Genomic DNA, 16,507 nt, shown 5'->3' with positions numbered 1-16,507 from the left:
TCAATCAGTGAAAAAGCTTTAATAATCAGTACAAACATACTACAAAATACTGAAACTGAATCTCTGCCTCCACCTGCTGGTCAGTCTGAGTATTGACCTTTTCATCGGGAATATTTACACCGAGTTCATTGGAAATAATTTAACAAAAATACTCTCAACGAAATATACAGGGTCTTGTTATATGAAACAATATATCAGCCGATAAGGAGGAAAAGGAAAAATCTAAAGATGGGAGAAAGCTGACCATCTGTCATATGAATCAGCAGATGCAGAAAGTCCATCTCTACATGATTCCCTGAGGTTGTCCCTTCCCTGCGATCTTCTTGGAGCACTCCAGCAAAGCGTTGTGGATGTCTTTGGCACAGGAGATCTGGGACTTGATCATGCAGAGGTACTGGGCGTAGGACATGGACTCGGTCTGCACTGTGTCCGGCTTGGTGGCTGTCGGGACCAGGTTGGGTGAATGCTTGGCGCTGTCGATGCTCTGAGAGAGGCACTCGTAAGCCAGCCGCTGTAGGGACGACAGATGCTTTTAATGAGTGGAGGTACAGTACAGGCAGGGCTACACACACAAGTTTTGGTGGTTGGAATTCATCCTATTCCAACAGGAAGGGGGAAAACTTTCATATCCACACTGGTAAGTGCACTGACACCAATGCTCATCATTATAAATTACATGTTATCACGAATATGATGTCTAAAAACTGAAGCTCTGTCCTTGAAACTCTAATTTGAATTTTCTCTGTTATTTATAAGTACAGAACTCAAAGCAAAAAGGTTGTGGGTTCAAGTCTGGGATGGGCCTGTGTGGAGTGTGCATGTTCCCCCTGTGATTGTGAACATGTAGATTTTCATAGACTCTGTTTTCTTCACACAGGTCGATAATGTGTGTGAAAGTATGTGACTGTCTCTCGGTTCCATTGTCCTTTACACTGAAGAGAGTTCTTGATGGCAGCGGTTTTATGTTGATGTTGGTGTCCTTTGTTTTACAGAATAAATTTGACACATATCTAATGCAATGTTGATTACTTTATGGAGAAATATGACCTGTAATTAAGTTTCATACAGTGTTGCACGTGAAACGAGCAAACAAGTTAAAAGCATCAAAAAGTTGAAATACATGCAATGAATATTTTAAAATGCCACTAGTGAAGATATGAATTGTGTTTGAGGTAGATACAGCTGTGCACAGAAAATAGAGAGAGTAAGTGCTTTGATTTTAAAGTCAATTCATTGAGTTTGGTACTGAAGGTCTCTTATCACATGAGAATACTAATGAAATGTAATAATGAGACAGGTCTTACCAAACATAGCTCCAGTTGATCACAAAGTGCATAAAACTCCTCCAGACTTTTGTCGAAGCGCTGCACAGACGTGTCGCTGCTTTTACTGCACAGAAGGAAATACAACTTTATAATCACAGGTGTTTATCCTCATAAAGCTCCCCTCCTCCTCCACAGTACTCACATGCCGTTATCAATGCTCGTGTTGTGGGCCAAATTCAGGGATGCAATCTTCATCACGTTCTGAAAATGAAACACAAACTGGGATTATGTGCAGATTGGGGTGACAGTGACGGTAAAGCTACTTTCTCCTTTGTCTGGGGGCTGGATAGTGGACTCCGCCTGGCGCCAGGCGGCTGCGTTTACCTGCAGGCTCTCCTTCAGCTGCGGGATGAGCATCTTGAACTTGTGAACGGGATCGAAGTCTTGTTGTTGACTCAGTTGTTGTTGCTGCTGCTGGATCGAGGCGGGTTGTTGTAGTCCGGGTTGAGACATCGGTCCGCCGGGCTGCGGCTGCTGCGACGCCATCTTCGCCGAGGAGGTAAAGACTTCCGGTTCCTTGATTTTCAACATAAGAGGCCCTCTTCGTTTGCACCGGAAATTAAATAGGAACGCTCTTATTTTTCTATTTCTCTACAAATTTCTATCTCGTACAGAATATATGTTTTTAAGAGAATAATAATAAATGACGAGTATTTATAACCATTATAAAATATTTTGGCGATAAATGCAAGAGTACATAGTTACTGAAATAGTATCTTCTTGAGCATTATTTTAGTAAAGCAGAGGTAATTAAAATAGATCAAATTCAATAATTGCGATAATGTATTTTCGTGTATTTGGAGATGAAATGTAAAATATGTAAAAAAAAATAAATAAGATTTTTTTTTTAATCCATGCCTCACCAGACCACCAGACATGGTTTGTTTTTGAGATCTGATTTCTCGGAGGTTCCTTGAATGCAGCAGTGCAGGGGGAGGGGCCGTGCGGGCTCCTCGGCAGAAACCCCGTAGTGCAGCACAGCAGCGCCATTCGAAAACTGCAGCAGATCCAAAATGGCAGGAGCCGATGGAGACGATTCTCTCTACCCCATCGCCGTTCTCATTGATGAACTGCGAAATGAGGACGTTCAGGTAGTGAAACATTTCTCTTGGTATTCATTATCATTCATCTTGCACGGTAAAATCAAAGTTTTTCATGGCATTTTCTTAGCTGCGAGCTGGCTAGCTAGCTAGTTAGCGCTCCCGGTCGAGGCCTTTCAAGAACCTTCTGCCGGGCGCACCCTGTCTTACCAATCCCGTTATTTAGTCCACTTCCAGCATGGTTAGCAAGACTTATAATCAGATTTTTGGCTCTAAATTAGACATACATCACTGGGTTTCTAAATTAGAATGAGATGTCAGGTAGAACGGGTTATTGGTTGACTGCTAGCTTACTGCGCTACAATAATGTTAGCAATCATAACAGTGGAGCCTCCGAGGCCTCAGTGAGGAAAACACATTCGTTACAGAGCTTTCCCCCTACAATTCAACGAAAAACGTATTCTTTACCGTACAAAACCTAGTCACCCAAGTGGGTGGTCTTTTAAATTATATTTAACATAAAGATTTGTTTCGCCGCCGGTGACACTGACAGCCCCTCACCAGCCCGAGTTTCGGGTAAATTCTTCATGCGTCAACAAGTTGAGGCTGGATGTAATCGTCAACTCGTGTATTCAGATTTCGTTGTGAGGAAACTCTCAATTTATTGTATTTCCCGCAGTTACGTCTTAACAGCATCAAGAAGCTGTCCACCATTGCCCTGGCTCTCGGTGTAGAGCGGACTCGCACTGAGCTCCTTCCTTTCCTCACAGGTAATGATGACACATGCGTCATTCCAACCTTCAGTATGAACTCGATCTCCCACTGATGGGATTGCTAACAAAACTAGTTGCTTCATGAGTATTTTCTCTCACTCGTGTGTAGATACTATCTATGATGAAGATGAGGTGCTCTTGGCGTTGGCTGAGCAACTTGGGAACTTCACCATGTTGGTGGGAGGGCCGGAGTACGTCCACTGTCTCCTGGTAAGTTTGCTGATTTAAAGGAATGGGTGTTGAATGAAACATTGTATCTACTATAACCTAATCAAATATTCATTTGTAACATTGTCATATCTAATCATTTACGACTGGATCCATCACTTTCTCATTTTGTTTTGCTTTCAATGCCTTTCTTTTGGTCTATGGAACATGAGCTGTAAAGCACCAAAGACTTCCACAATTGGTCTCAGTGCAATTTGTTAGCCTCAACTTGAAATCCAGACTGATGTTCTTTCTTCTTTATTGCAGCCTCCTCTTGAGAGCTTAGCCACAGTGGAAGAGACAGTAGTCCGAGACAAAGCCGTGGAGTCCCTGCGGAAGATCTCTCAGGAGCACTGTCCAGTTGATCTGGAAGTACACTTTGAGCCTCTCGTGAAGCGGCTTGCCAGCGGTGACTGGTTCACTTCTCGCACATCTGCCTGCGGCCTCTTCAGTGTGTGTTATCCACGTGTTTCCAGCACCGTCAAAGCAGAGATCCGCCAGTAAGTGGTTTATTGTATTAGAAGTGGATCGAGTGTTTCATATCCCTTTGAGAATGGATGTATATTAACAGTGTAATTTAGACACCGTGTAATTTGTTTCGGGCTTCTTACCGAGATATATTTGTGCTTGTCCCTAGGCATTTCCGTACCTTGTGCTCAGATGACACCCCTATGGTGCGTCGTGCGGCGGCATCTAAACTTGGAGAGTTTGCTAAAGTCCTGGAGCTGGATTATGTAAAAAGTGACATAATTTCCCTCTTCACTGCTCTGGCATCTGATGAGCAGGTATCAGTACTCATTCCTTTATCTTCACCTTTTGTGTGGCTGTAAAATCTCGCAATGTTTCAACGTTTCTGTATCCTTGTTTTATCAGGACTCAGTGCGACTGCTGGCAGTGGAGGCTTGTGTCAGTATTGCCACTCTGCTGCCTCAAGAGGACCTTGAGACCCTGGTGATGCCAACTCTGCGCCAGGCTGCAGAAGACAAATCCTGGAGAGTCCGTTACATGGTGGCTGACAAGTTTTCAGAGGTAAACAGACTTTTAATCACTCAAATTAGCATGTGTATTGAGGCAAACGGTTTAGAGGTGCTTTGAAATTCCTAGAGCATTGCAACCTTTGATTCCAGCATCTTTTAACTCAATGTCTAGTTTTATTTTATTTTTTTTACTTGATATAACTTAGAGCAGGAATTCTGTTCCAAACTACATTGGCCCAGAAATGTTGAAATCTATTGCAAAATCATTGATGAAAAAGGTTTATCAAATGAGGTCCTGTAGTGTTTGACTTTCTTTTCGCATAGATTTTTGCCATTTTAGCTGCTAAGTAAATTCTCACTCAAAATTCACTAAGTGCTTCACAATAAGACACAATAGAGCTGTTTACTTGGCTGATGATCCCCACGAGCTACAAGCAGGGGGCAAGATACTACAAGTGGCTTCTGATGACTTATTCTATCATTGCTGAATGGAAAAGTTGTAGTTTATTTGTTAGTTTCCCTCAGTAGTGTGCTTGATGCACTGGTCAAAGTGTGAGAACCTAAAGAGAATATGTCTATAAATTGTAATGTGATGCTTGGCCATTCGCTGGATGTCCTGCAACACTCTGTATGCCGTCTCAGTTTTATCACTGTAACTTCATAGCAAAGCACATATGCTGAAATCATAACCTTTTTTCTTACAAACTGCTTCCTGTGGTTTGTATGGATCCTGATGAATCCAGTGCATGTTGCCATTTATGCTTTTCAACATGCAGAATGTATTTATTTTTAAATCATCTTAATTTGATCTAAAATTAAAAATGGTTCTCCATTCCTCCTCTCTCAAATCGGTGAGTTTATGAATGTAGTTATGTCTGATGCAAAATAATACTACTTGCGTTTAGTGTTCCTTTGTAATATAATGTCCAAATAAAAATAAATGTCGCGTATGGTTCTATTTTAGTAATTTACCACCATCAAGAGTCACGTTGTTTTAAGAAGCTCTGAAGTTTTTGGGTTTATAAATCTCAGTCTTAGGAATGTCTAATATTGTAAATGCCAGCAGAACCTCACAATCAGTAAAGACTTGACTGTGCTTTGTCCATAGCACTCAGCTCCAGATTGCTCTACTCAGACATTTAGAGGCCCGTGTGATGTTGTTGCACATGGATTTGCATTCTCATTGGAGCTTTTGACGGACAATATAGGTCATTCCGACTCGGAACAGTCTCGAAGCAGAGCAGCGTTACACAAAGCACAGCATTAGGATTATAAGCACAGATTTTGAGTAAAGTTTGAAGTAGAGAAGTGAAAATGGAAACGAATCAGAACGGAAAAAGCAAGATGAAATTTTGTCAGTAAAAAAACTTTGTGGAGCCGTTGAAGCAGAGGCAATGTCCAGTGGCAGGAAATAATGTCACATCTTAGTTTCCTTTATACCCCTCACACCATATTCCTATTACAATTTGCATTTGAGCTGCAACTCATGGAAATGGAGTAATTCCATTACAAAAAATACTCACGGCATTTATTTTTGCCTCAAGTTATTCATTGAAGTAAATCAATTTTGTTCTGCCTCAGGGATCGTGTTCTACATGGACTGTAAACAATGACGCACACAACTCACAGTTAAAAAAAAAAATGTCTCTATGGCTGAAAGCGGAGAAAAGACTGGAGAGTGTTTCCACAAAAAGTAAAAAATGTCTGAAATTTGTGATCACTTCCAACTTAAAAATGTTGATGCTTTGTGTATTATCCAGTTAATCACTGAATTATCCTGTGGAATACTCGAATTCAAAAAGTATCAATAGCTCGCTGTTGATTATGATTGTTTATTCCCCTCAGATTCATCCAGAGGTTTTATTGTGCTGACCTCTCAGTGTGACGGTCTGAAGGCATTTCACCACAGAATCGCCTCGCTGCTGAATGTTCTCAGGACATTAACATGCACCACTGTAAAAACTGTCTCGTGACAGTGAAGTGACTGTAACTGTGAAGATGTCCTTTAGAGCAGGCCTTCGTCATCAAGTTGGCTGTTTAATCATTGACATCACGACTAACAGCCAACTTTTGTTTTCTCAGTTTTTGTTTTACTTTCATAAACTTGATATAAACTAGGAATGCACATGTTATATCTTTTCTATGACTGATAACCGACGCCCTTTAACCGGTTAATAACCGTTAACCGATAAGATTTAAGGCCCGTCCATGTTTCACATATCTGCGTGGGTGTGCGTTGCGCATTGGTCTGCACGGACCAATCTGCGGACGTCCGCGCAGCAGCCAGAATTTGTGACCGCGTTGCGCGCAGGTCGCGCATCGCCAGAGCGCCACACCAAACAAAACATGACGGTAAAAGTGACGGCAGCCGGAGCTCCAGCCTGATCGCTCCACACACCAGAGTGAAAATCTCGTGGACGGAGACAGCAGACTGTCTGGAGGGAGGAGAAGGTCTGCCGACAGAATCGCTCCGGCGCCGCCCCCGAGATTCAGAAAAAAAGAGAGAAAAAAAAGGTTAAATAAACTTTAATATTAAATGATAACTTACTGACAATGTATGTGCTTAATTTTCTCTAAATAATCTGTCATAAAGGAGCAGATAAACAGTCTGTAGTGCCGGAAAAGCTTCTCAAGGATGTGTGGAACACTGCGCCTGCGGAACGCGCACTGAAAGAGCGTGCGCATCGGTGGAGCACCGAGGCTCCAAAGCGACGCGAAGCATGGACGACCTTTAAACGCCCTGTTGGGTGGTTACATGCTGCCATTCCGACATTCCGACGCACCACCATTTAGACAGATCACCATTCCGAAATACCGCTATTCCGACACGCAGACATCCCACCATTCCGACACGGAAATGTGCGCTCCGAGTGAGTGACTGACTCGGCACAGTCCGGTGCTTAACTGCAGATTTACAATAACAGCAAATTCTCATCTAAAATGTAAAAAAAAAAAAGCTACAAGATTTAGATATAATTAACAGTACTTTAGGCTTCAATCATCTCCTATTGTTTTTTAAATTATGTCGAGAGCGAGCGCGCTGGTGATCTGTGTTCTGATTAATTTCCAAAATAAAGTTTTAGCTTCTGAAATCCGATTTTTAAACAGTTCTGATGACGCTTAATATTTATCTGGATGATGCGGCTTCATACCGAACCATTTCACTGTGAATCTGGACGACCCGCGGCGTCTGGAGATAAAAAATAATATTCAGTGTAACGCCGGTTTTGTGCCACATGCGTAAATGCGCACAAAGATACACACCCTCCCCTATTGTACAACATGAAGGCACCTGGAATTAATCAGTGAATTAAGGTGTCATCTGCAGCGCAGTCATTGATATCTGTAATATAATGCCAGCGTGCATGAAGACGCACGGCTCTGTGGAGAGCTCCGCTCCAGCTGGGGCTTAAAAAAAAATTGCCGATAGTATTAACCGGTCAAAGTTCCTGTTATCGGTTAACGGTTAAATGGTTAACTATGTGCATCCCTAATATAAACACAAATTGCTTGTAGGTCAGAGTTCAACATTGACCTTGGTTTGGTCACTATCACTGGTTTAATGAACTCGCCAAGTTTTTGACCCATATTGATTTCCCTGAATGCAGCTCCAGAAAGCAGTGGGGCCAGAGATCACCAAGAACGATCTGGTCCCGGCTTTCCAGAACCTCCTGAAAGACTGTGAAGCCGAGGTCCGTGCTGCTGCAGCAAACAAAGTCAAAGGTGAGTGAGCCTGCTTCAGCTTCTCCCAGAGTCCGTTTCACATTTTTCTGAACTTGTGCGAAACTCAATTTATTTGTTTTGATTTTCAGAATTCTGCGAGAACCTCCCAGAGGACAATCGTGAGCAAATCATCATGACTCACATCCTGCCCTGCGTCAAGGTGAGAAAAACACCTCATTTTGCCACGGTGTGGCACTTCTCTGCAGCCTCACTCATCACATAAACAGGATACTTTGAATCAGACTTGTCTGGCGTTTCCCCAGACTGTTGGTGCCGATAAATTGCTCTGGTATCATGTTGATGACTTTGCTTTTTGATCATCTTTTAACGTCTGAAAATGCTGACATCTCAAGTCTGTAAGCAGCAGCAGCAGCAGTAGACAAAACAGGCTACATAAGCAGTGCTCTGCTCGTAATAGCTGAATAATGAGTGTACTAAAAGTTTTTATGCTATTGTCTGTTACATAAAAATGTGCTTATGGCACGAAGTGCAGTAGATCTATGTTGAACCACTAAACTGCTCTTTAAAGCGCATAAATCCTGTCTTGATTAATGATTTATAAGCTGCTGCTTCACAGGCCGTCTACCTCTTGCCCACTTTTTTTTTTTTTTTCTTGGAGCTTCTATTTTATCAGTTGATGTGCAAAACTGGTCAAACCTAAAGATATTAAACATGCAGCAGATGATTTTTCAGGAATGATACATTGTTGCTTTGAAGCACTGGTTTGGAATAGATATCAACTCCAGTACATTCTGTAGAATCCACATAGTGTACCCAACGGTCATCGCAATAGATAATATTCAGTATGTCCGTAAATGTTACTTTTAGTGAATAATTGTTAGTTTTTCCATTTCTGGGCATATGATTTACAATTACAGATCAGACTAATGCACTGTGCATTTGCACGTTGTTCAGATTGCAAACAGCAGATGGCAGTGTTGTTTTGGTTTTACCACCAAGTTCACTTTAGCCTACTGGACTCAAAGAAAAAGAGGAAACCTCATTACCAGTTGAGATTTTTTTTCTTTTAGTAATATCAGTAGCGATTTAAATAAGTTCTGACTTTTTTTTTCTATTACCAGCTTATAAATGTCACAGAACCATTTTAAAGCAATATTCTTGAAATAAATGATGTCTTGACAGACTGATAAAAGCAGTGACCTCCAATTGTAGTCGCGCATGTTTTAGCTCTCTGTCCATATCGACACTCATGAATGTAAAGGTTGTCATCACCAAGCTCCTAACGAAGCCCAGTAATGAGTGAGAGAGGCTTGGAACATGCATGAGATGGATGCCTTCTAGAAAAAAAAGAGACTATCAATGTCTCGACTCAGTCACCTGACCCTCATACATCTGATGCATGTTGCATGGTTTACCTCGTGCTAGCCGTTTGAATGCTTGTCTTGAGTACCGAGTGCCTGAGAAGCAGTTAGCAGTTTCTCCAGCCCTTGGTTATGTTACACCCTTTTCTGTTTCTGCCTGCATCATGGTTTTGTTTTTTTCCCCACCTACTGTTGTGGGATGACTGCTGGTCTCCACTGGTATTATGTCCATTTTACTGTGTATTTACACTCTCGTCAATTACAGCCTCTCTCTTGGTGTGTGTTGTGAAGACTGTCGTCGTCGTCGTGTTGATGTTTACCTGCTTTCTGTCCCGCCCGTGCGTTTCTTTGTGCTGATGTGTGTCCCCTGTGTGCCTGTTTGCCACCAGGAGCTTGTCTCAGACACCAACCAGCATGTGAAGTCGGCCCTCGCCTCGGTCATCATGGGCCTGTCCACCATTCTCGGCAAGGACAACACAATAGAGCATTTACTGCCTCTCTTCCTGGCCCAGCTCAAGGACGAGGTAAAGGACGTGCACGTTTTCAGTCGTGGGCTTTCTCTTTCTCATATGTAATACACAGCGGACCTTTGGAAATTGTCATGGCGGTGCCTGAGACCGGCCAAAGCCAGCAGATGTACCTGGCTGCCACCTGGCTCGGCGGGAGGATGATTCATGCCGTTGGCAGCCAGACTGAAACCTTGAAACCAGAAGCATCCATTGGATGTTTTGTTCACCCAGATATTTTATTGATTGTACTCTGCACACCGAGAAATAAGTAGGCTAAACAGGGTTTTGATTTCAGCTGCCAAGTATTTCCACATCGGTTGTTTTAACACTGAAAAGTATGAAGCACGTGTTTGAAAAGAATTAAAACAATGTTATAGGCTCTTGTAAGTTTCAATGACCTCAGTTGACCAGAGGTAACGCACATCTCTTCAGATTTAACGCACTGAGATGAGACATAGCTGGTTTGACAGATTAATATTTTGGATCTACGTTTGTTCTGCGTCTTCCTGTTTACGATCCCTCAGCGTCTAATTGGCTTTTTATCCAAACTGGCAGCTTTGACTTCCAAATCTGAAACCACGGGTGCATCTATCCGAACATACTGTTGAAGAGAACTGGAAGAGCGTCATTTCAGTCACAGCGGTTCATTTCAGAGCTCTGTTTTAAATGGAAGATTTTTGTTTTTTTGCTGCTCCTCTGTTCCATTTAGTTAACAAGTGTGTCTGGAAGCAGCGAGCTATTGTTCGGTCTGAAACTTTTATAAAAGGTTTTGTTAGCAGTTGCAGCTCCTGCAGCAGTTCACCAAATAAGGACTGTTGCTGTTAAGCTGGGGTGAATTATTTTCACATTCAATGCCTGGAGCGTATACATTAGGCGTGGAATTAGTGCGGTTGCATCTAAAAAAAAAAACCCATCCATCTAATTCTTACATGTCATTCTTATGGAGTAATGAAATGTGTGTGTGTTTCTGCGGCAGTGCCCGGAGGTGCGTCTCAACATCATCTCCAACCTGGACTGTGTGAACGAGGTGATCGGCATCCGTCAGCTGTCACAGTCCCTGCTGCCAGCCATTGTGGAGCTGGCAGAGGACGCCAAGTGGAGGGTCCGGCTCGCCATCATAGAGTACATGCCCTTGTTGGCAGGACAGCTGGTGAGTAGCAGAGGCTAGAAAAGATGGCTGAAACCCACGAAATATGTTCGAGATGTCACCCTAATGAGCCCAGTGTGGAAAAACAAATATCACCAGTACACGGGAATAAATTGTAGCGTGCGTTATTGGACGTAACGTAACTCCCGTGTGCTTGTCTCTTCAGGGAGTGGAATTTTTCGATGAGAAACTCAACACTCTCTGCATGGCTTGGCTCATTGACCACGGTAAGAAATTCACACCTAAAATTTATGCATCATGTCATTACAACAAAACACAACGTGTTATTTTTTTTAGTTTATCAACATATAACCCTATTTAATGTTATTGCAATCCAGTTGCAAGTTGACCTCTCATTATGCCTCAGTCTTTTGTAATTTATTAAGATACACCTCCACCCCTGACCTTTAGGATCCTGTTGCTTCTGTAATAAGTCCTGTCACGGTACCCTTGCTTGATCTTGTGTACAACTCAAACTAAATTTGCTGATTTCCTTTACACACCTCTGCAAGCTCGTCTTTGTTTTTTGCTGCTGTGTGTCTGGGGTGAGAGGGAAGCGACTGAGGAGCGTGAGGGAATGAGTGAGAGAGCAGATGAGATGTGGCAGTCTGCACAGTGCTGTGCCTCAGCAGAGATCAGGGGAGCTACACCTGCAGTAGTACAGCAGTTTAGACAAGTTGTTTCCAGAATTAGTGTCACCAGTGAATAGTTGTGCTGCTCTGTCGGAGCAGGGTTAATCCAAGTATCAGAAAGTTAAGGCAGACAGCAGTCTGCGGATTTATGCTGTTGTCCGTGGACTTGACAGTCGCAGTCGAGTCACTCAGTGTGAGATTACCCCGGGATCTTCTCCTTCAACACTTTGAACTGCTCGAAGACAATGATCTATATTAAAATGCTGAAGAATCACACTGTCAGCTGCAAGTTCCAGCGCAGAATGTTGTCCTCTGTGCGGTTTTAGTGCCGAGCATGAAGTGTTCTCCCAGCAATGGAGTTTTCCAATTAGAGAAACACACGCTGGCTGTTGAGGACAAAGGGCCAGCTGGGTTACATCATAGGAATGCTGCTGGTGTGTGTGAGCTGTGTGTGTGTCAGTGTTGTTGGGGTGAGGGCTGGGCCACCCTTACGTAAGCCCTTCAAAGGAAGACAGGACCTCAAGAATCACTCTGATACAAAGAGCATTCATTCAACATTTTGCACAACATTTGAATGCAGTGATTTCTGGTGCTTATCGGTTAGAAACGGGGTGAGAATGGCACTGCAATACTTAACAGAGCCAGACTTTCATCAGGATTGATCACCTAAAGAAAGCAGGGTAATCCATAAATGAACTGTTTGAATCATTTCACAAAGCACTTTGCACTGAAACACGACCATAAGTTGAATGTACATCTTACATAAGCATTAAAAAATACCCTGATATTTTAAAATTGAATTGTTCTTTGACAGATCTTGTGACTCATTTTGCTCCTTTGGCTGCAGAATGTCTGCAGTGTTTAGCATCTCACTGACACACTGTGGATCTGACGTTGATGCCACTCGCTGCAGCTTGACACAATATGCTGTTTTCTTATCGTACCAATGCTGAAAAAAATAGATTCAGCAGTTCCTTGGATTTAACAAAGCAGTTAATGTTTTCTTTGTCCGTATGCAACCCATGAGCAAGTTAGACCCCCTGATGGGTCAGTTGTTTGGCATCTCTGATCGACACTATTGAGCTATAAATAAAAACGATCCAGACTGATGCACCAACTATTTTAATCCATCAGGGATTCATTTAGAAATTTCTGTTTTTTTGGGTTTTTTTTTAAAGATGTAAACATGGCTGACATGTTCCCTCAAAACCCTTCAGTTTCCATTTTAAACGCTGGTTTTCAGTTGGTGTTTAAGGTTGAAACGCCGTCTTTTTAACTAACATGTCACATTTGAGTGCCAACAAGTCCACCTTTTTTCCTTTTGAGTCCTGCTACACCATGTCGTCGCTGCTCTGCAGCTGAATTTACTTTACTGTGTAGTAACACTCACAGATCTTCTCGTGTTTCGTTTACTTATCCAGTGTGCTCTTTCTTTGTTTCTCCTCGTGACCCGGCTGATCCAAACACGTTGTTCACCACTCGTCCTTTAATCCCTTCACACACAATGTTGCCCGTGTGGTTTTGCAGTGTACGCCATTCGAGAGGCGGCCACCTGTAACCTCATGAAGCTGGTGGACAAGTTTGGAACCGAGTGGGCTCAGAACACCATCGTTCCTAAAGTGCTGGGTATGGCCAACGACCCCAACTACCTCCACAGGATGACCACTCTGTTCTGCATCAACGTGAGTCGGCAGCCGGAGAGTTTCTTGTCTCCTCTGCGACACTTCAGACGTGTCAGATAAAACAAGACGAGCCTCTCAAACACGAACGTCCTGTGCTGCGGTTGTTGTGTCTCAGGCTCTGTCAGAGACGTGTGGGGACGAGATCATCACCAAGCAGATGCTGCCGGTGGTCCTCAAGATGTCCAACGACCAAGTGGCCAACGTGCGCTTCAACGTGGCCAAATCCCTTCAGAAGATCGGCCCCAAAATCGAAAAGGGGTATGCTGGTTCTCCTTTAGTGTTGCAGTGTTTTTTTCTCCTCTGGGAAACGATGAGACGATAAACGTTTGGTGCTTGGTTTGCCCTTCAGCGTCCTTCAGGCAGAAGTGAAGCCGGTGCTGGAGAAGCTGGCTACAGACCAAGACATGGACGTCAAGTACTTTGCCCAGGAGGCTCTTAGTGGTGAGAAGAAACTCTTTCATCGTTGGATTCAGATTTTGAACGCAGATGATAAATAATGTATTCATGAAGTTGTGGCAATATTATTGACGCTCTGTATTTTCTCCCTCCTCCTCAGTTCTGCCCTTTCAATAATAACCAACCCACCACGACTAAAGCAGAGACCCGCCCAAGACAAGAACTCCCAACAGTTTTACAAGATATTTATTGATGTTCAGGAACAACTGGTTAATGTGTAGAGAAAGCTGTTAACACTTGTTTTATCCTCATCCTTTGTGTTTTTTTTTACTGTCTCTGTCCAGGCATAGCACAGGCTTCTTGTAAACCTTCCTCTTTGCTGTAAATGGTTGCTTTCACAAAGACAAAGTGTGATGAAGCTAAAATAAGTGGTGCATGCTGACTAATGTGCTACTGTACTCGCTAGGCATCAATAACCAGAGCCCCCCTCCCCTCCCCTCCACCTCTCACATTCCCCCCTCGTACGTCTCGGCCACTGTTGCGCCCCAGTGGGGCCCCGGGTCCTCGCTCGCTCTCTGTGCCGCTGCACCTCTTCTCACAACGCGAGGTGGAAACTTTTTTTTTGCAGCAGCAGATGGTGCAACAAGGTGTTTGTTTAGCTGAGCTGGGTCCTGAATCAGCCCTTTGATAGCGCCCTTTTCCCAGAGACACTGTTGTGGCTCTCCAAAGGAGCGACTCAAAGGTCCGTACAGATCCGGCCTGTTTGTGTTTCCAGCAGACCAAACCTGTTGTCCACCAAGTGCTTCACAGGACGGTAATGTACAAAAGACATACTGGGGTGTCCGTTAACCGCATGGAATCAGATGAACTGCAGTGATTGCATGGACCTATGAATGGAAAGCAGCTCCATCCAGCAGACGAGCCCGTCTGTCCCCCTGCTTCACAGACGCATTCGGTCCAACACAAAGAATGATTTTGGCCCGGTGTTACGGGGACCAGCTCAGCGGTTAAAGCGTCGCTTAGAATTCTCCCTCCTCCAAATCGGTTGTGATTTTCCCTTCAATGTGTTCTCAGCATCGCTCCAAATCTGTGTGCCAATGACTCGGATAAACAGTTGGGTTTTTTTTTTTTTTTGTTTGTTCCAGTCTGCTTGGGTAAACCTTTTATCACCTGTCCTGCTCTGTAAAGACGCAGCTCTGCTCTTCTTTGTACGGGACGGTAGGAAAACGACGACAGCCGTGAGTGTTTCTCTTCAATCCACGCTCGGTCCTCCGCTGAACGAGGCGCTAAAGCATTAAGTCGGTGAGCGCGAAGGCTTCAAAATCTCCACAGCTAGACAACAAGTGCATGCTTTCAAAGAAAGTGGGACGGGGGACAGGGAGCGCGTGTCCGTAAGGCTGCATAATGTTTTATTATGGGGTGGGAGTGGGTCAGTGTTGGGCGGGTTGAGTAAATGTATCATCTGTGTTGATAAGAGAAACTTTTGTCTTTTCCCTGAAATGCTCCTGCTGTTCTTCCTCCTCCCTCTTATTCTGTTCTCTTGAATAAACCTTGATTGTTGATTGTCCTGTACCATGAAGGCTGTGCTTTTTATTTTTATTTTGGATTCTCTTCACAATTGGGATGCTGTACTACTGTCTCTTGATCTGAATAAAGTAACACAATGGAATCAGTGTTGCCTTTTTTTTTTTTTTTCACAACTGTTTGGACAGCAGAGCTCCCCGTCAGTCTGACTGACACATTGTTGTACGGCAACAACAGAAGTGATCCTATTTTAACCACGGCCACACTGGAACAGATTTATTGATGATCTAAATGGTTTTTACATGAATAATTGATCACACCTCATGTGTTACCTGCTACTCTGAAGTTACCTGAAGTGCTGTTTTCTAGAGGATTACCTGAGAGCATGAAATCAGCCCCGATGCCGAGTAAAGAGCGGCCTCTGTCTCTTCGAAGCGCGCTGCTTTGTTTTTGAAATTGTAAATGTGTGGAGAAAATGTGGGATTAATCTTGACGCTGCCGGCCTGCTATTTGCCGCGCTCTGACCCGGCAGGCAGCTGCTGAGGAGATGAAAGCCTGGGTCCTGGGGGCTGTTTAGGCCGGGGGGGGGGGCGTGCAGCGGGGGCAGGATCTGCAGCTGACACCTGCCCCCAACCTGACTACTGCTGTGGAGGGGAACGCTGCAAAATAAGGGCTGGGCTCACAGCGGATGTTTGCTTCTCTTGTGTAAGTGAAGTAAAACAGGCTTGCTCTTCTTTTTTTCTCTCTCCAACAAGTTGTCTTCAGGCAATATTATCACTTGTTTTTTGTTTTTGTTTTTTTTGTCATCTTTTGCAACGTGCAGCAGATTTGAGATGCCCCACCGTTTTTGCTAATTCCAAACGAGCAGTCGGCAGGGACGATGAGGGCAATAAATCACACGGCAGAGATCTTTATGAGAATCTCAACCTTCCTTTTTTTTAATCTCCTCAGATCTCCCCCTCATTCCCTCTCCTCGGAGCCGTTCGGCCTCCCAGTCCCCCCGTCCGGCCCTTCGGCTGCGCCCGGCGTTGCCAGAGCGCATTATGCACATATAGTGCAACGCACAGGCCGGCGCCGCTGCTGTGTGTCAGCACAATCTGCTACCCACTCCAGAGCCATTGAGACTGGAGCAGCGTCAAGGCGGGATGTGCTTTTCAAGAAACGGTGTGAAGTCGGAGGAGGACGGATGGTAGAGAATCTAACTTTGCTCTTCCTCTCCTCAGATGTATCAGTTTGACTTTTCAGAAACA

At 43.8% G+C, this 16,507-nt stretch overlaps 2 protein-coding genes across 3 annotated transcripts; one reads left to right on the top strand and one right to left on the bottom strand.

The window, feature by feature from the left end:
* On the bottom strand, positions 1–1,846 carry med29 (mediator complex subunit 29). The gene is made up of 4 exons (XM_030108590.1): positions 1,650–1,846; positions 1,468–1,526; positions 1,305–1,389; positions 1–511 (listed from the first exon to the last, which is right to left on the bottom strand). Exons 1-4 carry the CDS (start codon positions 1,809–1,811, stop codon positions 284–286), a joined length of 534 nt encoding a protein of 177 aa, XP_029964450.1. The 5' UTR covers positions 1,812–1,846; the 3' UTR covers positions 1–283.
* A 429-nt stretch (positions 1,847–2,275) lies between these two features.
* ppp2r1bb (protein phosphatase 2, regulatory subunit A, beta b) lies at positions 2,276–15,406 on the top strand. 2 transcript variants are annotated; one of them, XM_030107846.1, is made up of 15 exons: positions 2,276–2,416; positions 3,045–3,135; positions 3,248–3,348; positions 3,613–3,845; positions 3,983–4,130; positions 4,219–4,374; positions 7,931–8,045; positions 8,135–8,205; positions 9,757–9,891; positions 10,853–11,026; positions 11,190–11,250; positions 13,183–13,337; positions 13,453–13,592; positions 13,684–13,778; positions 13,894–15,406. In XM_030107846.1, exons 1-15 carry the CDS (start codon positions 2,339–2,341, stop codon positions 13,908–13,910), a joined length of 1,770 nt encoding a protein of 589 aa, XP_029963706.1. In that variant the 5' UTR covers positions 2,276–2,338; the 3' UTR covers positions 13,911–15,406. The 2 variants fall into 2 exon arrangements, with proteins under 2 accessions (XP_029963706.1, XP_029963705.1); XM_030107845.1 differs by having other exon boundaries at positions 13,453–13,595; positions 13,687–13,778.
* The last annotated feature ends 1,101 nt before the right edge of the window (positions 15,407–16,507 follow it).

The sequence above is a fragment of the Salarias fasciatus genome, chromosome 14, assembly GCF_902148845.1.
Source record: "Salarias fasciatus chromosome 14, fSalaFa1.1, whole genome shotgun sequence".
NCBI classification, from domain to species: Eukaryota; Metazoa; Chordata; class Actinopteri; order Blenniiformes; family Blenniidae; genus Salarias; species Salarias fasciatus.
Note: the sequence above shows the minus strand (reverse complement) of the source record. Positions and strands in the feature narration are given on the sequence as shown.